General features: G+C 37.6%; 1 protein-coding gene and 1 pseudogene across 3 annotated transcripts in view; both read right to left on the bottom strand.

Annotated features, from left to right (window-relative positions):
- IL15 (interleukin 15) overlaps window positions 1-25,075 on the bottom strand; it is a 62,535-nt gene that overhangs the window by 23,235 nt on the left and 14,225 nt on the right. Inside the window, exon 2 of one of the 3 annotated variants that reach the window (XM_016123283.2) lies at window positions 18,135-18,253. In XM_016123283.2, coding sequence (XP_015978769.2) covers window positions 18,135-18,253 — 119 coding nt within the window. Of the gene's footprint in view, window positions 1-1,957; window positions 10,778-18,134; window positions 18,874-25,075 lie in introns of those variants that run through there. The other 2 variants (XM_016123285.2, XM_036233512.1) reach the window with 2 other exon arrangements.
- Window positions 21,079-21,197, bottom strand: LOC118612666 (annotated as a pseudogene).

Genomic DNA, 25,075 nt, shown 5'->3' with positions numbered 1-25,075 from the left:
AGGAAATAAAGTGTATTTAAGGAAGTTTCTTAGCAATGATGACATATTTTGTGATGTTTGTGGTACTTTTCAGCTTTTCATATCTGTAATTTGTCATTTATTTTCCCAATCTAAATAAATCCTTACATGTTCTCATTGACTAACTTCGTATTCATAATTTAGTACTCTTTTTCTTAAAGAAAGGGCCAGACATCTTAAAAGCTCGAGGCCCCATCGACCTGGATTCTCCCTTACTTATGATGCACTAGACGCTCTTCCAAGCACTTAAGTAATTTAATCAGGTAAATTTATGAGGCAGGCGCTGTCGTCATTCACTTCACAGGTGGGGAAGTTGAGGCCAAAGATCCTGAGGAACTTGCCAACAATGACTCACTGAGGAACAAGGCCGTGTGAAGATCTGAACCCTGAGCCCTGAGCCCACGCTCTTTAAGCTCTGTGCTCTATCGAAACAGGCCATTTACAGATTATCTTTACGCACTTCGATATGCATCCTTTCCTCTAGCGTTCCACATTTACCATGCTCCTTTGTGGTCAAGGGAATGTGTTAGGTACCGGATAATCTCAGGTGGATCTGAGGTAGCTCCTACCCCTACAACGCGCAAAGACTAACGAGGAGACCCAAAGTGCTGTGATAGAAACCACGATAAAATACAAAGGTATTAAAAATGCTATGAATCGATAAAGGAGAAATAATGAATTAAACATTCTGTTCTGCCAAGTGAAAGAGTGTGAGCAAAGGCACATAAACATCTGATAAGTCTTCCTTTCATTCACGGAACATTGGGGCACTAATGCTATCATATTCTGAAATTTTAACTCCAGAAAGTGGATATATTTGGAACGATACAGTTTAAAAGTTTCATTTTAGGACTAATGAACAGATGTTTTCTGAATACTTATGATGTGACTGGCATTTTGATAGGCATTTGGCGATCTAATCAAGAGAAAACAAATTTTAAAATTGGAAAGAATAACCGAGATCTTATAACCTACCCTATTTTTCCATGAAGAAGCTGATACCAAAAGATACATAGCACATATTCCAAGAGTCATGTCTTTCAGGAGGCGTTTCCTTAAATGTCCACAGCCAGATATCATTTTACCTTTTTCAAAACCCAGCTTAGGGTACTGTTGTTCTTCAACTATTAATCTTTAGTTTTATACATATGAGATCACAAGCTTTTTGACCTTTTTAATGACAACTTTAACAAGTAAAATCTTCACCATCTCCTCAAAAAAAAAAACGCATTTAAGCACATATCCAAAAATTTAGATAAAATGATCTACAGCTAAAACACTCATCCCTCTAGAAGTCTCAAGATCTCAGGTTAAGGATCTTCTAGATCACTGGCTCCCCCAAAATAATTTTTAAATGAATGTCCATATCATACATACATGAACTACATTTATCTATTTATCTCCTATAGTGCTCAACATCGCAATAAACATGATAGAAGCTGAATAAATGTCCATTGATTTGAATTACGCAAGAATTAATGTCATAGTCAAGAGGAGACACAGAACCAACCTCCTAATTCCCTGCCTAGTCATTTCTTACGCTATCTCGTGATCTCTTTACAAACAAACAAACAAACACACACGCACACACAAACAAACAAAAACATAATCATTGCTACTATGAGCTCAGTTTTACAGAAGAGGTAAAATAAACATTAAAAAAAAAAAAAACTCACTATACGACCTGACTATACCTGCAATAAAAATTCATGTTCAGGAAAGGACACCACCTATAACATAGAAGGTTCTCAACAAATATTTGTGGAGTGTTTGCGACTATATGAATACATGAATAATAAATAAGGATGAATAAATGCTTCTGCAAATGGAGAAGGCTTTTGGACGGGGTAGCAATTGAGGTTAATACTGAATAGCGAATGAAATCTGAATAAGAAGTAGGTGGATATTCTAGTTAATAGACAGCCAACATAAACATTACCATCCAGTGTGAGAAAGCCTAGAGGCATCGCCGACTGGAAAGTGCTGAAGGGAGGAAAGCAAGTGCAGTTGACTAGGCAGGCTGGAGTTGGGTTGCATGCGACCTTCGAAGTCAAGGTGAGGAATCCGATTTGATTTTCTGGGAAATGAAATACGACTTCAGATTCTTAGACCACGATGTTACCTAACAGTTGTATTTGACAGTAATTAATACTTAAATGAATAACCACCAAAGAGAAAAAAAAATTTAATCACTTTTGAACATCAGCTAGTATAAACACAGACTAGTTAAACAAACTCTTATCCTAATCTGATAACTAGTCCTTCTACTTAAAATAACTTAACTTATGATTCCTGGTCATCGGCATGCATTCTTTTGACAGGAAAGAAAATACGTCGATTGTTCAAGAGTGAGCATTCGTAGCTGGTTACGTGACATGCTCACATTTACTGATGCGCTGGAAGCACAGGATTGGGTCATAACCAGCTGGGATCCTACGTGAAGTCCCCCAGCCTCTGCAGCACACGTGTGCAATAGGAGTGTCCATCTGGATTGTGGCCGTGTTAGTGCTGCTTCCCTACGTGTATTTTTTTTAATTTGCTTTATCAAGTATTCATATTATTTTTGTACTCGGACCTGCCTACTAAAGCTGGTCATCATCCAATCTCTCTACAAATCTATTTACAGTATGTTTGGGTTATAGCCCCCTTTAGAACTCGACATAATATTGAAAAATAAACAATGTTTTTTTCTCCGGAAAATTTGTACCACCCCCTCTCCAACTAAAGCTTTATTCTTCCCCTTTAGCATCATCTTCTCCACCTTCAAACAAATATTATACCAATGACTGATTCCCACAGTGCAGTTAGAAAAATAATCCAGAGGAGACACCAAATACATATCGCTTCTATTATACCACATTGTCTCTCACCTTCTCTAACTGTCCAAGGAACTCTCCAATGTTGGCTTTCTACTCTGTGGGCAGGGGTGTGTGTGTGTGTGTGTGTGTGTGTGTGTGTGTGTGTGTGTTCACATGTGCGTACATACCCACATGAGAGCATGTTTGCTGCTGCAGAGAATAAATGAAAAAAAAATCTCTGCTTTTATAAAATTTATATATTTTTTACTGTGACCATAGATTGTGCATATGTGTTGCAGAATGCGAGGGTAAAATAGCCATGACTTTCTGGTGGAAATTTCTAGCTAGTACCTTATACTTTAAGTAGCTTTGTTCAAACGTGTGATGGGAAAAAAAAAATCTATAACTAGATAAAGTCAATATTTTGTGGAATTTAATTATGTGTTCCAAGGTCAGATCCAGCAAAGAAATTCAGTTAGTCATCATGAAGTAAAATTTTCCTAGCGTTCACATTTTTCTTTCAACAAATACAGGTCTTAATTTAAGAAGAGGGAGGTCCATAAAGAGAACAAAGCTAGATATTAATGTATTAATTATTTATATGGGAAGATATTAGTTAAATTTGTCTTTGTTGTTAACTCTGAAAAAATCCTCAGAAAATTCCGCAGTTCAGCAAAAATCGTTTCTGAAGGAGGAAAAGTATACTAGAAGGAAAAGGCTTGAATTAATCATCTCTATGGTAAAGTAAACCAATTCAAATGTCTCTAATATTGACTATTAACCAAAAAACTTGAACAGTTGTCTAGAAAAATCACTTCTCAGCAGAAATTACTTCAATATGAGCTATAAGTTTGTGAAGTAAGTTGAAATCCACAGTTTGTACGATGCCAAAAGAGAATAATAATGCTTGGCCTCAGAAACAACAAAATGCGTCAATGTCTAGGAGTTATATACAATCAATGCAGAGATTAGCTTTCTATACTAATAACCCCTTATATCAAGCCAATTAATGATTTAACTTGAGCACCTGAAGAGATTCTGTGGGTTATTATGTGAAAAGAAAGAAGGCCCTATAGGTAACAAGGCCATGCAGAATAATTATCTTTTGGGGGGAAAAAAATGTTTTCTGTTTCCAGTAGAAATGTATGAAACAAATGACAGAGGAATGAAAAAAATATCTTAAGAATCCTGTTATTTTCTTTGATTCCCTCAGGCATCCATTATCATGACAGAACTGAATATTTACATCAAATAAACACCATTAGCAGAAAAGAAGAGGAAAGAAAATTCTTTTCCCACTTAGAGCATTTCAATATCTAGAGTACCACGGGCCATTAAGGCACAACAAAACAGCCTATCTGAACTGCCACTTACCCTTTCATTTATTTATTTTAAAAGGATAATGTGAATAAATATCTGTATAGTTTAGACTCCATCTGGATGCTCAGCAACTTGTTTCTCAGGAAAGCAAAAGATCACTAAGACTTCAATTCCCCTTAAAAAAATACATGTCTTCTCTTCCTTCTTTTCACTCAGGTTAATTAACATGCCAACTAATACATTAAAAAAAAAAAAAAAGGAAGGAAGGAAGGAAAGAAATTGTGTTTCACAGTACACCTCATGTAAGAGTTCAGAGTAAGAATCAAGAGGTGTTCTGAGGAAAATGTACGATAACGAAAGCAGGAATTCTCTCAGGCTCTGCTTAACTAAAGTAAAATGGGACTGCTAATTAGTCACAAATTTACAGTGAGAATATAGGTGTGTACAGGCTGAGCTGAATATCACAGATGCCTGTCAGTAAAGACATGAAACCAGACTCACATGGCTACAAAAATGTAAGTGGAGAACACAGAATTTTTAATAAGGAAACACTGGCATTAAAATATGCTCGTTTCAATTAACAAAAAAAATCTCCCCCAAGTGTTCAATTAATATTCATTGAGGACTTCCTGGCAAAAAGCACTGACTTCTTAGGTGCTATATTTCTAGAGTAATAAAAGGTGAAAAACTGAAAATAAATGATATTTGGTGTCGACAGTGCAAATATCCAAAGAAGACACCCCAAAAGCTTGACTCTAATGTACAGCAAGGATGGATGGAATGAGATGACTGGGCCCGTGGAGGAAGGCTGATGGGAGATGTTCTGTGGGAAGAAACTGGTGTGTCCCAAAGATACACCGGCCAAACGCAGCTCCAAGTTAAAACTAACACTTGGGTTCTGAGCTTTTAATAGCGCACAAGGCGGCAACTCATAAAGACAATTTCCGATCAAATTTTATGGGACTTTTCCTTTATAGCCAAGACATAAAGCCATCTCCATGAAAAATAAATAAATAAATAAAAGCTTTACAACGAAACTTTCCATCAAGTGTTCAAAAAGAAAAAAAAGAAAAAAGAACCATCTGACAAGTCTCTGATTTCAAACAACAACAACAACAAAATAAAAACGGTAATACAATATTCATTCAATAGAATGAAACACATAAAACACAGGAGATAGCTCACTTCCGGACATGGTATTGGTAACATTAGGCTTCTTGCCTCTAATACGCCTAGTCACACTCCCCCTCCAGCTATAATAAAATATTACTATCCAGCTAGAAAATCAACACATTGGCTTCCAAAGCACATGGCCTCGGTAGTTTTCCTATCAGAATCCTACAGCTTTATGAAGCCACGTACTGACACAATGGCAGCGTAAAGACAAAATAAAACCCAAAGAAAAACAGATAAACAGCTGTTTCCCATTGCACTGAGGCATCGTTGCGAACATATAGTCATATAGGTTTTTGCACAGTGAAAATTCTTTTTTGTTCTTTTCAAACTGAACAGCAGCATGAATAGTTCAGTTCCAGTTGTGATTTTCCAAATTTTACTACCAGAAGAATCGTTCCCAATGCGCACGTTGCCCATAACATCTTCCCTTCCAGGGAGAGGAGATACATAGCTCAGATTCCATTTCTAATTTAATTTTCTTTAACACCTTAAAACATGGTGTGGATCCTCTGACTTGTCACAACTAAGCCATCAATTTAGGGGAGAACTCATCAGGATGACAATACCAGTGTTTCATACAAATTATTTCAGAAAGAAAGGCAAAACCAACTTTCTAAGACAATGCACAACCCCTATGGCCATAGTCAGCTACAGTGATGCCTGTGTTTTACTATTTTGGTAATTTATCTTAGGTAGTAGAATATTAACATCTCATTATAATAAGAACGATCATGTATAAAGTGTGACCAAATAACACTTAAATACTTTAAAATATATTTCTGGTAAAATAAGAGAAAAATAAAAAATGAAAAACTTTTTTAAGAAGAACAGAGTGTGAAAACAATTGGAACCCAAAAGTTTTATTATGTAAAGATAGAAAAACAATCCTAAAACTTGATTGAGTATGGTAAGCCCCTGCACATTCAAATATTAGTATAATACTCATATACTCTGTATATTTTTTCGTATGTCTATATGAGATGCAGCAAATAAATTTCTAAGCAGTCAAAACAAAATAAACCAAACATTTCCAGCAACTTGGAATCTATCTAAATTAAAGCATGTCATAGATGTGCTTAAAATAATAGAATTTTAGAACTGCTCAACTTATAGTTGAAGACAATGAGGTTCAGAGATGTCTAGCGACTTTTCCCAAATTACTTAGTTATCAAGTGCACTGGGACTGGCTTTTGTTTCACACAGATCACTGTTCCAAACACAACTGAGCTGTTACAGTCTACGAAGCTCTGTCATGGGGGGAAAAAAAGATTCCTATCATTATTTGGGGGGGGGGCAGGGAAGGGGACGGCAGAACGGAGGAGAAGAGTCAAAAGATGCCAATGAGAAAATCAATAGTTCTTTTAAAAAAATGTTACATTCAACAGCCTAAGAAATATATATCGCATATTTGCTTATGTTATTTAAAATCAACAAAATGACACGTATCTGGTTTTCATCTCATGCGCCAGATCAAATATTCTGCTTCATAGAAATCCATGTGGTCGCTAGTTAATAGCTACTTTATATGATCAAGAATGGGATTTTTCTTGATTGACTTTATATCTTTACAGTTCCCTTAGCACATTGCCATAGGAATCAAAGTCAATTACTTCTGAAATATACACAAGGAGAAAAATTATGATTGCACTCAAATTTCCAACCAAAAAAAAAAAAAATTGAAATGAGTGTGACTTAGTTAACCAAGTCTTTAAAGTGTGTCCGTAAGAAAAGCAGAGGATAGAAAGTAGGAACTAAAACTTGAAATAAGATGCGTGAAGTAAGTGGAACTCACAGAACTATGCAGGACATAACCAAACCTAATTCACCTGAGTCTTGACCATCTGGATCTTGTATTTTACAAGACCACCGTGCATGCGAACAGGCATTGGAACTCCAAGGCAGCGCTTTTTACAGTACTATGTGGTGCCAACACAGTCTGGCTTTACAGCAATAAGGCCAGTTTCTGTGACCGATGTCCGTGGCTACGACGAGGCCTGCCAATGAACGCAATACAGGGACAAGCTCTGTCGTTCAGTCACATCCAGGCTTGATCTCAAACTCTGTGAGTTACCATTCTGAGTAACAGGGTATGGGAAGTACAATTCCACACCCCCGTCCCCCAGACGTCCCACCCTAAGTCAGTATAGAATGAGATATCGCCCCTGGTGCGTGTCATGATGTTGCACAGTAGGAAGACTAGGGAAGGAAGAGGGTGGCTGGTTCCGTCCCTTAAAAGCGGAGAATTTTTTCCAGTTGATGACAGAAAGGGAAGCCGGCGGAAATCCAATCAGGAGAAGAATAGATTAATGCCGCAAAATAATATTCTGTTACGAGATCATTTAGGAGAGTAACCAGTTAGAAATGACATTGAAATTACTAGATTGAAACAACAACGAAAAGAAAACCGTCACGCTCCATCTCCACTCTTTGCTTTCTAAGCCATGGTTAAGCACTGAAATAAAAGGAAAATAGACTAAAATATATTTATCTTTTTGTCATGAAGGGATAAAAGTGACAGCTATTAAGAGACAGAATTTACTTCTTATCGCTAAACCAGTGAAGATATGTAATGATCAATAACGAGACTTTAAAACTCTCAAGCTAACAGATTTTTTTCTACATATGGACAGATCCTTTACTTATAACACATTGGTTAGAAGTTGCTGTGCTATTTCATATAAACAACTAAAGCTTATACATTACTATGAACTATAAAGAAAACCTTAAACTATACCGATTTCATATTATTTGCTAGTAATGATTACTGAAATACAAAAAATAAATATAACTATTAGTCACCGTATAGAGAAAAATATTTATTTAATCGCTTTACCATATTCTACTTATGTTCTATGTCTTCATATCTATAAGGTGACTTTTTACAATTCATAACAGTAAAAGAATAATTGCTAACAAATATCAAATACCGACTACTTATGTTACTGTTCTAAGCTATTTACAGTTCGATAATTTTTTCATTATAACCACTTTATAATGAAGGTACTGTCACTATCGTCATTTTAAAGTGGAGAAATTTGAAGAACAGAGAAATTACATAACTTGCCCAAAGTCATGCAGCAGGTAAGAAGCAGCGTCGGAGCAGGAACCAGGCAGCCCAGCACGCATCACTGGTTGTACTGCTGTCCTGAGCTCCTCAGAAGTACACTAATGCCACTTCCCGTCTGGAAAATCCCTACTGCCCAGCTTTCCCAAGGCTCTTATCTTGAAAATGAAACTTGGTCTATAGGGTTTCTGCCATAGGAGAGAGTGAAAACACATCCATCAACGAAGGCTAGACAGCTGGTTGCCCCCAGGATCAGAAACATGAGATGCAAACAGACATTTCAACCAGGAAGGCGGGGAGGCTAAGAGAAACAGGGGTGGAAGACATGCGTGAGATGAATTCTCCACCCAGGGGTTGGTACCCTCGGGGGTGCGGTTGAGGGTACACTTGCTGGCAGCCTTAGTTTTGCCCCCGCTACCCACTTAGGGATGAATACCCGATGGATATCGACACTCAAGAGGAAACCAAATGTGACTGAAAAACGAAGGTGAGCATTAGTTAAGCAGAGAGAAGAACTGAGTTAACACACCCAAGCCTCCTCTCTGGAAGGAATCTGGAAGTTTCTGCCAAAACTCACAAGGAATATAGAAGATGGCTGAAAAGAGAGCCGGAGGCGTGCCACGTGGTGAGTGACATAAAGGAAGCCGAACCCAGCACAGCAGAGATACGATGAAAGCACGGCCCCCGGAGGGAGACTGAGGCTCAGAGGATCTGCAGCATCTGTCTTTCAAAGGCAAATATCTCTCAACAAGGACAGGCGTGTATTTCCTAGGACACGAGGCACTTAATATTATCTCTATCACGAAACCAATCATTTAAAATTTTTCAATTTAAATTACAAAGCAGCTTAAGCACAATTACAAAACATGTATTAAGAGAAGGTAATCACACGACGTGTATACTTTTTAAATATACAGGTGATATCCTTTCAAGTGAACTTTGCTAACGACGACAGTAGACGAAGCTTGACGTCCCGTAAAAAATGTTAACAATGTCAGGTTAGGTTTCCACAGAATATTTAGCTAACCTATTAGATCAGAAAACTGAAATTTAAGACAAGATAGGATTAAATAAATAAGCTTACATGGCCGTAGCCGGGTTTGTGCTTGTATGTGTATGTGGCTCTCACAGTATTTGCACAACTTTCTAAATCTTATGTAGAGACAAAAGATACACATCTCACACTTGGGGACATTGCGCTTAGCGGGGTGAGTGGGGCGCAGAGGGATGGGTGCTGTGGCTTCAGAGAGGAGACTGGTAGTTGCCAGAGACAGGAGGCAGAGCAAAGAGGTACGTAAGGGGGTCGAAGGGTAATAAGAAAAAATAAAATTGAATACAACATTATAAAAAAAGAAAAAAAAAAAACAACTCAAGCTACCAAAAAAGATACCACAAAATCCACGCACAAAAAGTCCTTAATTTTATGTTATGTACTTTCCTAATAAGTTCGGTTAGCTGGTTTCTTAACCCATAATAAATCAGGAGTTAAAACAATGGCCAGTTCCAATGCATGCTAGCGTCTGGCAATGCGTACCTGCCGGGGCCCCGAGCAGTTAATGGGAGTGATTCTCCCGTGTCACAAGTTTCATCAATCCTCAACCACAGTGGAAGCACATTTCCAACTCTGCACATGAGGTCAATGGTTAACTAGGAACCACTTTATAGAAAAGAAGTGGTAAGCCGGCTTTTCTGGACAGCAGCCATTATCAAAGCAAAGGTTGTTGATCTGTCCCGAGCCATGTCAGGTGACAGGAGGTACCCAGTAGTCCTTGGACCTAGAACCTTCAATGATATGTCACTTTAGGCATTCTATTCAGTTTCCCATTGACTATTTTCAACCTGTCGCATTGTTCCTTGAATCTCAGTCCAAAGCACCATCCAATTTCACTGGAGCTACTGCATTAACTTCTTAGCTGTCCCTCTCACTATCCAGAAGTTTCCCCCTCAAAATTTGTTCTCCAGTGACTAGAGATCCTGGTAAAACATAGGTCTGGTTCATCTGCTTTAAAATCCTCTTGAAGTTAGTTTCCTGTCGCTCTTAAGAATCAGTCCAAAATAATACTTGGAATCTCCTATAGGGCACGGCATGATCTAGTTCTGCCTACTTCTCCCAAATCGTCTCACCCCACACTCTCCCCTTTCTTTCTAATCTCTCTCCTCACTGGTCTTTCAATAAAAATAAATAAATAAGCAAATGCACACAAACACACAACACTTCACGGGACAAAAATAAACACGTCCCATATTCTCTCTCACCGCGACTAAAAAAATCAAAGCGTTTCAAAAACAAGTATTTGATTCAACTCTACCCTTCTTTCCTAAAACTGAATGAGCTCTAAAAAGCAGAAGATAGATTTGTTTCTTAATTTCGCTGACTGGACAAAGTAAACCTTTTTTTTTTTTTTTTAATTAAAAAAGAAAAGTCTACGGGCATGACACCCTGAATAAGCCCGATCCTGTTGGATTTCGGAAGCTAAGCAAGGTCGGGCCTGGTAAGTATGTGGATGGGAGACCACCTAGGGAGACCAGGTGTTGTAGGTGTAAAAAATAAATTAAAAAAAAAGGTGAGTAGCATAGTGAGAGTGAAAAAATAGGATGTGAATTAAACCACGGTGTTCAAATACAGGGGAGACAGATGTGTGCTCTTACTAAGATGAGCCACTATTTCTGAGATTCCAGCCAGACTTGCTCTATTCAAATTCTTTCATCTTAAATTATTCCATAGAAAAACTACATCATCATCTCCATAGATGATAATAATGGCTATTGCTTACTGAGTGCCTCCTATATTCCAAAGGCCGTGCATAACAGGTGGAAAGGCTTTAGTTCACGTGTTGTTTACAGAACCTCTATGAGGCAGATATGACTGGTGTCTCCATCTTATAAACAGTGAAACTGAAAGCTAGCCTGAAGTTGTCATGCAATGCTACTAAGTGGCAGAGCAGGGCTTCAAACTCCGGGCAGCTCAGTCTCTTAAACACTGCGCCAACTGGGCTTTAATGGTGCAACGGACAACGGTCAGCACCCATTCTTCTTAAAAACAATATTAAATTCTTAGTGAAAAAAAAAAAAGAAGAAGAATTACTTTGTATAATCAAACCTTCCTTAAACTAATATCAACTTTAAGCCTACTAGCAAATGACTGTAGGTATTCTCATTGTATACAGGAATAAGAATAAGATACCATAGTGATAGTCTTTGTCACTTTCTTGGAATTTCTGATTAATACAAATAATGGCAGAAAATTAAAACTATAGTTATAATTATTCAAAAGGATAAAACCATTACTTGCATATTCTACAATTAATCAACAAAGCTAAGCAAATTACATGAGACATCATGAGGGTTAAAGTAGCAAGTTCTATGAGATGGTTTGGAACCAAATAAATAATAAAAATTAAATAACTGATAATTTTTATATTCATAATTCTGTATCTTAGCAACATGGAGGAAATTATCTAATCCATATTAATGACAAAATTATACAATACTTAGGAATGAATGTGATAAAGAATGTGCTGAAACTATATAAAAAGTCAATAAAACTAAACAATTAAATAATTCGAGAAGCATATTTTATTCCTGGATGGAAACACTGTATATTGCAGAGATACTATTTTTTCAAGTTATTTCATAAGAAATGAAATCGGAAGGGAGACCGACATAAGAATTGGCACAGGAAGTTAAATTGACACAGTCTTAAAGCTGACAAAGAAAAATCCACCAGTGAAAATAATTTCGAAATAGAAAAGTAATAAAGAGGAATTCGACTAGTAGATGTTAAAATTTACCATAGAATGAAAATAAGTGTGTCACTGAAGTATGAGTAGACGGCTCAAAGAAACACTGTAACACTGAATCTTGAAGTTGCAGGTAAGGAACAGTTATTATTAAAATGAATCTGCAAAGCCATTGGTTAGCTTGCTAGTTAGGAGAAATCATATGATAAATTCGAGCTTTAAAAAAAAAATAAAAAGATACCTAGAAAAAATACAAGTATCTGATTTTGGGAACTTGCCTTCTGGGAAAGCAACTTTTAAATACTCAACAAAGTAAGATTAATAGATTTGGCAAAATAAAAATCATTAAGTTCTATAAGTTAATGCATAGTAAACAAAATGATAGAATGACTGGGCTAAAAGAAAAGTGAAACAAATGTTAAAATGTACTGGTTCCTTACATGAAACAGGTTACAAAATCTGGTAAGAAAAACAAAACTATCTCTAAATATAAAGAACTGAAGCGTTAATTTCAAAGAATGAAAATATAAATAACAAATGAACACTAAGGAATGAAGTAATTAAGAATACAAAATAAAATGAGATGCAATTCTTCACTTTACAAATTTTCAAAAAGAACCCATTCTAGTCTATTTTTTCTGCAAAGGTAATATATTCACACAGTTGAAAAACAAAACAATACAAGAAGCATTCGGAGATCGCGGTCTGATTCCTGTCCCAGGCCACCCTGTCATCCCTTTAGACTCTCTTTATTTAGACAACCATTTTTACTAGTTCCTGTGGATCCCTGAAAGTAAATTTAGAAATATATTCTTATATGCCCACACTCTTTAAATAAAATTAAATAACGAGCATTTTATATGAGGTTGAATATTTTTTATGAGTTGAAATATTATTTGTATTTATTTTTATGCAAACTGTCCATTCATGATCTTTGCTCACTGCGCTATGGCTCTGTACTTCCCCATGCCTCCACAATTTCTAAAATATATTTAAAGAGAAAACTCTTGGCAATTTGAGAGGCAAATATTTTTTTCCCAGTTTACCATTCTCTGATAGAATTTCCCCCAAAATGCTTGGGTTTTTTGTTTCATTTTGTTTTTCTCAACCAAAGAGTTTTTTTTAATGAGTCAGATATGATTATTTTTTTCTTTTACATGCTGAAATTGAGTAACAGAAATTTTTCAGATTCCATGGGATTTTCTAAGTATTAAGTCGTCAACAAATAATACCTCCACCTTTCTAAATTTTATACCTCAAATTTCTTTCTCTTGTCTAGCTTTGTTTACTAATAACTCTGGTAGAGATTCACCAGTAGAAGTGAGAACTGTGTGCCATTATTTTGTCTGTACTTATAGCAGACAGAGAAGAAGTGCCTCTGACATTCTGATAGTGTTTGTAATGCTGTTTCTGGTGTGTGTGTCTGTGTGTGTGCGCACACGCGTGTGTGCATAAATAGTCTATCAGTCATTATTATAAAAAGTTTAACTCTTACTTTATTAATCTGTTTCTTAAAACATGCAGAATGGCTGTGGAATTTTGTCAAATGAATATTCAACATCTGAAAAGGTTAACATATGCTTTTTCCCCCTTAGATCAATTAATATGATGAATTATTTTAATAGCGTTCATAATCTTTCATTCTTGAAATGAACTCTCCCTCATCATGATACATTACTACTTTAAAGAATTGTCAGATTCTTTCTGCTAATAATTTTCTGAAGAGTTTTGCATTGAAATTCATAAATTAAATTGAGAATAGTTTTCTCTTCTTGTGAAATTTTGACCATAAAAGCAATTTGAAGTTCGTTTTCCTCTGGAAGTTTAAATTACACCGAAATGATTTCTCCTTTAAAAAAAATCATTAGATAGAATGTAACATATCAATGACACATGTTATAATATCTAGAATAACAACTTAGAAAAGATACATTTAAAATTTAAGGTGACAAAAACAAAATAATATTAATAAATGAGTAGAGGAAAAAAGCATAAGAAAAAGTTGATTCGTTTCAATAGTCAAGAAAGGGCGAGAAAGCTACATAAAGAAATAGGTCAAACAGAAAACAATAGTAGAATGGTAGGAATAAACAAAACAATATCCATAATTATGTTAAATAAAAATGGACTAAGTGTTCTGTGTAAAAGACTAAGATTCTCAGGTTGAATTAAAAACGAAAACGTAAAACAGCTTCATGCTGTTTACAGGAGAATAACATAAGGACAAAGACAGGTTGGAAGTAAATGGAAAGGAAAATATATATCACACCAACACTAAGTGAAATAAGCTGGGAAAGCTATACTAACGTTGGACAAAGCAGACTCGAAGGCAAGTAATGTAACCCTATTAGGAAGATATGGGGGAATTTCATACTCATGAAAAGGTCATCCCACCGGGGGATATCGTATCTAAAATATAGCTTCCTATTTTATAAAGCAGGATGAATAGAAATAGAGAAAGGAGAAATAGGCGAATTCACCATCATTGTGGGAGATTTTAAAATCTCTCTCTCAAAAGCTAACAGGACAAAGGTAAAAGAAAAATTCAGCAAGAATAGAATAGGTCTGAAATAAAAAACAATTAATAAACTTGATCTACCTGACATGTATGCTGCATTTTCCCCCAATAATGGCAAAATTCACTCTTTTTTCTAAGTACTATTGGAATGTTTGCCAAAGCTGACCTATGTTGGGCCATAAACAAGTCATTACAAAATTAAAACTGAAATTATTCTATATTTATTCTCTGACAATTTCTGGCTGTGGAATCTGTAACACAAAACAATTACGGGGGAATTCTCAATCACTTGAAAATTAAGCACAACATTTTTTTAATAACTCATGAATCAGAGCAGAAATCCCAATGGAAACCACACAAACAATGAAGATATGACATTATCATCAGAAAAGGTATTTCACTAAGGAAAGCAGGATGGAGTAAAAAATGGGTAACAAGCAGAAAAGAAGAGAAAGCTAACAGAAGGGGAGGGCTGCGGGGCTGGCCATTTCTAGGTGTGCAGAGCTATGCAAACTGCGTCTTAAGTAGTCTCTCCCAGGCCGAGAAAGGGGCAAAGTATGTTCCTAACCCCTCCTCACGCTGGTCAGTGATTAGTCACACAGCCTGTTCACTTGTCATCATTTCCATGTCAGGAGGAAAGCCCAGGGAAGCCCGTGGTTGGGAGCAGGTGCACGCCCCCTCCCATCAGAACGCACCTTATAAAGTCTATGGGTGCTTCTAAGAGATTGGCTTATGCACCCATCCTGAGCTCCGCCAGCTTCATCACCGAGGGCACAAACCCTCCTTCCAATGCGTTTCCCTCCTTTTTGAAAGATGTGCTTTCTGAGGTCTGCCAACAATAGGGACAAAGACTCTTTCTCTAGGTCTCACGGCAATGACTTCCTGTTTGAGCCTAGCTTCCCCTCAGAGCAGTGCTCTTGGAATGCTTATCTGCTAGTGATTGTTGATATCTGCCATCGCTGGGTCTCCTCTGTCCTCCCATTCTTCTCTGTCACTCCAGTAGGACCTCCTGCATAAATTCTGCTGGCCTCAGTTAATCTGCCTCCATCCACACATGTAATGGGTTTTATGGCTTTTCACTGTCTCTGGGTTTTGCTAAAGTCGTATTTTGTGGGTCTCCCTGAAATTGCATTCTACGTAATTTCTAAGAGGAGAAGTACATTTGGCCCAAACTACCACCCTATTTCTCATGGAACCAGGAAGAGTGTTTTAAGATTGTTAAATGTCACCATTGGTGAGGATGAAATGTCACCAAGACTCACAAAGAGATTATGTAGCATCATTAAAATGTTTATAACTTCAGACATCTTAATAGCTCTCCTGCAAAAAATTTTCCTAACAAAATTGTCAGAAATCTGGACAGAGATATATTCAAAAATATATTTGTCAAAATATTATTTTTAAAAAATCATAATAGATTATGATATATTTTAAATTGGAATATTATATATACATTAAAAATATGTACTTATGCAATGTCACAGTTGCTGTTAAAAAAATGTACAAGGCAAACTTTCAATTTTTTTTATATGAACCATGGAGAAAAAAATAATCCTGGGAAGAATCATGGAATAAATTGCTTCTTTGTTATTGTAGTACTGGTGATGTTTTTTCCCAATCTGCACTTTCCTATAGTTTTCATTTTTACTATAATGAGCATATGTGACTTTGATTATCAGAAAGATAATAAATAAAATTAAAAGCTTGCAACAACTTGAGTTAAAGACGGTGCCTCGAGGCCACGCCAACCTGTTAGGTTGCCAGCCCCAGCCAAAATAAAAGGGAGGGGGTTTGGGAGAGCATGCGCAGATGACATCTCTATTAACCTAGCCACATCCAAGATCATCTTTATAAATACGTTTATTTTCAGAAGAGAAAACAGAAAAGGATCATGATGGCACCTACAAGGGTTTAGGCTAGCACCAATGTCGTCGCGGCGAAATTTCTTTAGCAGAAAGCCTAATATGCTACCCAACTGATTACCCCAAATTAAAACTACCTTCGAGGGAACGTCCTATAGAAATAGTGCCTTTCTGGGTCCTTGTCACAGTAACCTTGGTGCACATTAAGGAACACCTTATCCATAATTTGCCTGTCTTGGCTACGCAAACTGGTAGAGATAACAGGTCTTTAATTCCACCTCATAGGTGTGCATCTCGCCCATCCCTCTCCCCGGCATCAGAGAGCAACAGGTATCACTGGCCTCCATGAGATAACCACATCGAAACACTTCTGATTTTAAGTATCCCAAGGAAAGCCAGAACTGAAAATTTAGGAAGTGGAGCAAATTCAGAAAAATGGAAAGCACATGGTACTTTTCTTATGACTACAGACCAACTGAGGGGAGATTCCTGTTTAAATTCTTGCCTATTTCAAGTATGATTTCATTTAAAGAAAATTCCTGGGTTTTGCCCCAGAATTGGTCATAATGGAATTTTTAAGAATAACATGTTTATCCATTTTCATAACTATCTCACAGTGACAAGACAATTAAGAGCTGTGTTCTTATTACAAAAATGTCCCAGGGTCTATCCCTCAATATCCACAATGACTTTCTGCTTCTTTGAAGCAGAAATAGCAACTCTAACATATGTCTATCCCTAAGACTGTCAATAAGTTTCTTGAATTTGGGGAATTATTAATAAAAATTCTAGGAAACAGAGCAAGTTCAAGGAAACATATAAAGTTTTACTTTGTAGATAATTAATTACAGGAAAAACATGTTCTTCATACTTTTTTCTTTGAGTTCATATCCCTTTCCTATTTTCTGATGCCAGAAATGGTTGCACAAGACAGGAATTACCTTTTTCCTCTTAAGATTCTTGTAAAGAGTTTCCATTTTCATAAGCCCCTTGATTTCATAATTTATCCTGTCTGCACACTGCTATAGGATTTTTTTCTGAAGAAGTTAAATATAAACTATAACTGAAAGTAAAATGAAAATGTGAGTCCAATGAATCACTCAAAAAATCTCATATTATTCTCTAACTTCCTGAGGTTAGTAAAATCATTTAGAAATTAAATAGCTGGACTACATTTGTTATTTAATTTTAACTACCCCAGTTCCTTTAAAATCAACCTAAATCACAACAGAAAGTGAGATGCAGAATTTCCTCATCTCGTATGCAAAAGGTTGGCAAACTATGACCCATAGACCAAACCTTACCCTGTTTTTATAAATCAAGTTTTGTTCAAACACAGCCACACCTACCCATGGCTGCTTTCCAGCAATAAGGAAGAGTGGAGTACTTGTGACAGAGATCATTTGGCTTACAACGCCTAAAATATTTACTGATTCTTCAGGGGAAAAAAAAAAAATTGCCCACATCTGATATGTGTTCTCCGTCATCAGAAAATGCCTTAACCAAGATACTCATTTAACAAATTCAGAGTATACATATAATAACTTCACCTGGTTTACCACGTTTTCATGATCATTAATTATATCACTACACAAAAGGAGCTGTACTGCCTGACATGGTTCTCAATGTCTTACTTACATGACTTCTTGTTGCCTGGCTATGTGCTGACATTGATTTCGCGTCTCGTGACATCACCAGGACGGCACATGACGGCACATTGCTTCGAAGAGCCAGATGGCCATATGCAGAAATGGAGTCTGTAAGTGTCAAAGGGAGAAATAAAAAAGATTTAAAATTATGTACCAAATGATCCTCCCATCCTCAGATTCACAGTTATCTCCACACCTGATCATGCTAGGAAAGACAGGAAGACTCATAGGAAGAACGCTTCAGAAGTCAACTAGGATTTTTTTTTGGATTAACCGTATCTAAAATCTTCAGGCCTCCCAATAATTGAACTCAAATGCATGTTAACTATAGTTACTTCATTTAAAATAAACTATAATGTTTCTTGCAGTTCTCTAGCAAAATGTTTTTCATTTTCCTACAAAACAGCAAAAAGCAAATGTCATATCAAATGTATCTGTGGACTGAATGTCGAGTTACTCACCAACTCTAAGGAAGAGGCTAAAAATAAGTTGCAAACGTCTACGAATGAGGCGACAAAGTCTCCACTCAGACACTCATTAGTAAAATACATTGTAACATCATATTTTCAAGGTATATACAATTTTGAAGAGATTTAAATATGCTGACAGATTATACCTTTAAACCTTAAAGTAGTATATTTCCCATTAAAAAAGGCAGTCTAACTTATTTATGCCATTTTAAAAAGTTAAGCAGTATAATTCCTATTTTATAAAATAAATTAAGAAACATCTTAACCAAAGTTCAGTATGGTCTATGATATAAAGAATATTTGTATTATTAATAACAAAATTATATATATAATCTTATTTTTTACTATTCCTGATTAGTAAAAGTTTAATATGATTTTAAGTCCAAAAGTTTAGACCTTCAATATATATTCCTGCAAACTGGCACTTTCCTGAATTATTTATTTATAATACTTACTCAAAACTTACTGTGTATAAGGACCTATACTAGGTCTAACAACTGGTTCTTCATCCTTAAATTCACCAACCAATGGGGAAAAACTGAAAGCAACTAACTAATGCTCCTACTGTTTTAACAGAAGCATAAAGAAAGCCCCATGTTAGAACAGAGTGTCGCAATTCATTCTATAGAGGTAAGGAAGATAAAGATCTTGGAAAGACTTCAGTGAGCAGGTGACATTCCAGCTGGCCTTGAAGAATGAGTAGCATTATGCTAGCAAAAGGAATGCTGCTTGCAGAGGTTCAGAATTCAAGAGGGTAGGAGAGGAATGGTATTTTTATAAGATTTGAATGTAGCTTAACTCTCACCCTAGAACCGGTGACTAAAACTCAATGTTAAAAATAAAGAAATACTAACTGGGCCCACATTCTAAAAAGAGTTCCAAAGCTATGTCCAGACATCCGCTCCAGGGCTAACTCAGAGGTAGGCAAACCCGTAGCGTATCTATGACCTCCAAAACCAACAAATGCACCATTTCCCATTCATATACAGGAGACTAAAATAACAGGAAAGAAAAGGAAAGGCAATGATTGGAATCACCAGCCAGGGGCATGATGGAAACTTCTCTGGGACTATGCACAAGAGAGATTGTGTTATGGACTGAATTACGTCTCCCTAAAATCCTCACATTGAAGCCCTCCTCCACAATGTGATGGTATCTGGAGATGGGGTTTGAGGAAGGTAATTAGGGTTAAATGAGGTCATGATGAGATTAGTGCCTTTATAAGGACAGACCACTGAAAACTTGCTTTCTCTGTCCCTTTCCACCATGCGAGGGCACAGTGAGAAGGCAGCCATCTGTGAGCGAAGAAGAGATTCTGCACCAGACACTGAAGCAGCTGGCACCTTGCTCTTGAACTTTCTAGCCTCCAGAAGTTCAGATGGGGTATTTTGTTACACCAGCCTGAGCTGACTAATACAGACTGGTATCTTATCCCCTGGCTGGACATCCTATCATCGTGAAATTGATTTGCTCTTAAACCTACCTGACGAAAGAAAACAATAATAGAGAAAAGCATCAGATTGTGTGACCAGTGTTTGATTCAGCAAAGCTATGATCAAGGCAGGCCTTTTTGCAGCGGGACTCAGATCGTCAGACCTGTTGAGCTGCACCATCAGGGGAGGGCGCCGAGTGGGTAAGAAGAGGTTAAGTCTAATCACCCACAGAAGGGAGACCATTACAGGTCCGTGGAAGAGCTCACGCATGTCTCATAGGAGAGCCCAACTGTGGAACCTGCCCACACAGAAGGTATCAATGGTTAATTACTATTGGCCAGGAAAAGCAGCAACAACCCACAGAGGATGGTCTAGTTAAGTCAGGAGATATCTGGCCCTTTTGCCCTACGTCACCCTCTCAGCTCCCAACTTTCAGAAGTGAGCACCAGAAGGAGCCTAGAAGGCATGAAAAAGTGGGCCACACCCTCTCCCCTTTCCTGGTCCCACAGGTCTAACTTGAACTGGAGGAACAGATGGAGCTGAGACTAGAATTTTAAATGGACTAGAAAATTAAATAATTGGAAGAGGCCAGAATGCTATGGGATCTGACGCTTCTGCAAAGGGTAATTGTCAATGGGTTATAAGGGTAGTGGTTCCAGAAACATTTCAGAATCAACATAAATAGGTCTGTTACAAAAAAAAAAAAAAAGGAAGAATCTGTGATTGTTCAGAAAAGATCAATTTATTTTAGATAAATAAATATTTAAGGCCAATTCCATGATTTTCTCCTAATCTCTTAACAATATCTTGTCTAGTTTATTCTCTTTCAAATTACCCTTTAAACAATGCTTCATCAGATCTATTATTATACAATAATAATAAGAAGAATCTTTATGAAGCTTTGTGTTGAAGGAAAAGATTGATGTTTTTTGTTTGTTTTTTTAATATTTTTAGGTGAGGCAACCCTTATTTGACCTTATAGATTACAAGGACATTGTCAGCTTACAATCTCTTATTTTTTTATTTTTTAAACCTACAGCACCTGGTCTTCCTAGATGGTCTCCCATCCGAGTATTAGCCAGGCTCAACCCTGTTTAGCTTCCAAGATCACATGGGATCGGGCTTGTTCAGGGTAGCATGCCTGTAAATGGAAAAGATTATTTTTGAGGAAAATGTATGCTCAATTTAAAAGGTGTTCTTAGACCCAACCATCAATCTAAGGTTTTTTATTTTTGCTTCTTTTTTTTTGCTTTTTGCTTTTGGCCTTTTGCTTTCTCCTCTGCATGATGCTCATACAATAAATAGTCAACTCCTTACTCCTGGTTTTACTTTCTGCTTCATCATCCTCTCCATTTTTTTCGTTGAGATTTTTCTTGAACATTTTTTCCATCCTCTCTATGAACTTTCCTCAACTCTATCAAACACAGAAACGAGAGACCCATTCCTTGGGCCCTTTCCCCTTTCCAACCAGGAAACGAGCTTCCTTGATGGACACCATGACTGGAGAATTCTGCAGGAGGTATGAGAACGAGATCAGCAAATACACCAAAAGGCACAGGATGGACACCTAGACCCATCCGATTCTCAAGCGGAAGAACTGCTCTGGCTTTTTGGTTGCACACGTTTACTCTCTAATCTTGGAAAAGGAAGATGAAGAAGAGCACCGAACACTGTGCTTTAAAGCTAACTGGACCCTGCCTGTCATACCCCATGCCAGTCTAATCCTTCAGGAAGAGCGCTGCCTAGCACCAGGTCATGACCCCTCCCTGGGGGCCGGGCCCCCTTCCCTGGAGTCGGAACACCTCTGCGGGGCCCTCGCGGCTTCAGAGCACACCCCGTGGGACTGGCTGGCTGAGGCCTCTGCAGCGACCACACCACAGGTCGACTTCTCCCTCCACCACCCTCCTTCCCCGCCCCCACCCCCACCGGTGCCGTTCCTGAGAACCAGCCCCCGGAGGCCTCCCCAGTGTACATTTCCGCTTCCCAGAGAACCCTACTTACAAAAACAATAAACTCTGTTACTTGAGAAAATGTAATATTGGGAAACACTTAGATTAAATTGACATAGATTGTTGTGTGACTCCCTTTAATTTGACAATATGCGCTGTGAACCTCCAATGAATGAATACCAAATGTTATTTAGCCACAGACTCTCTTTTATGCTGAATACCGCCTGAAACTGTGGAATGTGGTCTGGGACACGAATGCCACCCACTCTAGCTCACGCGGAGTGTAATTGCTGTAGTTACTCCTGTCAACACTTCCCAGTAACTGGCAAAAGAAAGGAAATTACTTAAATGTTCATCAGCAGGGGACTGATTAACTAAATCGTCACTCGTTTCTATAATGGAATAGTAAGCCTCCATAAAAAACAAGTTCTAAGTACTAGCATGAAAAAGTATCCAAAGTATATTTTGTTAAGGGTAAAAATCAAGGTTACTCAACAGTGCGTGTCTGTTTTTAAGAAGGAGCGGATTAAATATGTGTGCACATTTCTCGTGTATGCACAAAGTGTCTGTAAAGGCACACGCTATACAACGAGGCAGTGGTCACGTCCGCGTAAGGGAATTAAAAAGCACTCTGTGCCTTTTGAGCTTTAAACCATGGGAATATATTACCTATTCAAAAATATTTTTAAAATATTAAAAATTAAAAGCAAAACACTTCAAGTATTAGAGAGCAGAGATATAAATACTTTGTTTAATCATCTATGAAGAGACTCTGGAAAAAAAAATGTATAACATATTCTTCAAAGTCACTTAGGCTATGAGCTCCTTGAAGATCAGAATCATAGCTAGTTCACTGAATGCCCAAAGCCTAGCATAATGCCTGAGCCGGAGGAGACACTTTTTAATTGAACTATAATGCTTCCATTTGGCAACAGCTATGACGGCCCTATTTTTTAAATATGCAATCCAGGAAAACTCTGGGAATGGAGAAAGAACAGCATATTCTATTAATGTAGCATCATAGTTTGCTTTTCCTGTTATTAGCCTGTCATCGGCAACATTCATAAAGTATCTGGAGGTGTGCTGTCCAATGTAGTGGCTACAAGTCATGCGTAGCTATTTAAATATAAATATAAGTTAATTAAAATAAAATGAAACTAGAGGTTCGCTTCCTCCGTTGAATCATGTACATCTCAAGCACTCAAAAGCCACATTCGATAACTGGCTACCATACTGGACAGAGAAGATACAGAACATTTTTGCCATGGCAGAATCTTCTGCTGGACACCACTGACCTAGGTATAGTACAGACTTTGGTTTCAAACAGATCTGAGTTTGAACTCTGACTTAGCCACTTGCTAACATTAAGGTTTAGGGAAAGTTAATTAATCTCTCAGGGCCTCAATTTCTTCATCTGCAGAGTGGGGAAAATGTGAGTACCCACCTCACTGGGTCATTTTAGGTTCAAGTGAGCTCACACTCCTTAGAACAGGCCTTGAACCACAGGGCATGCTCACAAGTGTCACCTCTTACTAGCGATGATCGCCACGGTGAAGGTAACACCTCACCATGGACCACGCATCTCATCCCTCATCGTCAGGCGGTACCACCCCTCCGCAGTTCTGGCAGGAGGAAACGTGGCCGTGAGCATCCTCGCAGTCTAGTCCGGTGTTATGAAAATGAAAGTTTAGAGTGAATAAAATTTGCCATAATTCGTCTTCAGGAAAGTCTTGCTGCGAAAAAAATGTCAGGTGAACTAAACGTGTGCGTTAATGATGCGATTGACTTATGTTCTGGTACAAGCCTTGTCTTGGGTCACATAAGGGGAATGAACATTTTTTACACTTTGGATCGCAAGGGTCTAGCTAGCGAGTCATACCCTCTGATATAATTTTAAAATTCTCACAAAGGAAAAGGCTGTCGAACTGTCACGAGAAGGACGCAGCCTGGCGCCGCGGAACTGAAGCCGAAGAGACAGCTGGGCCGGCCAAGGTCGGGTGCGCTGGCTGGTAAACTTGAGCTACGTTTTGAAGAACGTAAAAATCATGATGGTGGAAGAGAGATAAGTGAAGAGTGGCAAAGAAACAGGACCAAGAGAACAGAAAGAGAAAGACGGGGGGAAGTCTTGTCGCTTAAGGCCCTTGAGAAGAGAGAGATATTTGCCTCTTATCCCCTGTTAACCTGTGGCTTTTGAACACAAAAACACAAAAACTGAATTTAGCCTTTTTAGTCCCACTACTCAACACCTTCGTACAATAGAATATGAAATATATATAATTTTTAACTCCAAAAACATATATGGAAAGCTATTTTGATGGCTTTCTGCCCTTCGCACATTTCCAGTAAAGATAAATGAGCCAAAAAATAAAAAGTTTCCAAGTATATACTTAAAATGAATTTCTTTCTTTTGAATTCTTCATTTATAGAAAAAGTACCATATAAAATTATTCTTCATCATAAAAATCAGCCAATCATTACCAAACAATTTTTTCAGTCCCGCCACTACAGATAATTGTTTAACTCTTAAAGCGTATGCTCTGATTTATAACAGACATAATGGGACCAATCTCTCTATGATTGCGTGGTACTGCCTCAGAAGACATACCTCATCCATTGTCGGATGAGGTGCTGTATGACAATTTATAATGATGCACATTCCTTATTACCTGCTGATAATAACCTATCAGTGAAAATGACAGCTTAATTATATGGCACATCTTCCGCTGGCAAATAACTGGATTCGATCATCTCTATTGCGTCTCACCCACCCCTTACAGAAGCCAAGAGGTACAATTAGCACGACCCTCAGAAAGAACACTTAAGTGTGAAAGTCAAAGGCAAAGCTGACCTTCTATGAAACACAGATGTACTTTAGACCACATAATCCCTCGGACTCTGTCTCCAGTTTCACTAGAGCTGGTTGTCATTCTGCCAACGTTTCATTATTCCTGCTGACGAGGCTTCTAGCGCCTCCCATTCCAAATACTTGGCTTCTTACGATATGTATCAAGTGATTCACCCTGGACATTGGATCTCAGTCAGCGTGGTGGCCATGAATTTGCTGTACAAATCCTACAG

This window comes from Rousettus aegyptiacus, unplaced genomic scaffold, assembly GCF_014176215.1.
Source record: "Rousettus aegyptiacus isolate mRouAeg1 unplaced genomic scaffold, mRouAeg1.p scaffold_m13_p_16, whole genome shotgun sequence".
NCBI classification, from domain to species: Eukaryota; Metazoa; Chordata; class Mammalia; order Chiroptera; family Pteropodidae; genus Rousettus; species Rousettus aegyptiacus.
Note: the sequence above shows the minus strand (reverse complement) of the source record. Positions and strands in the feature narration are given on the sequence as shown.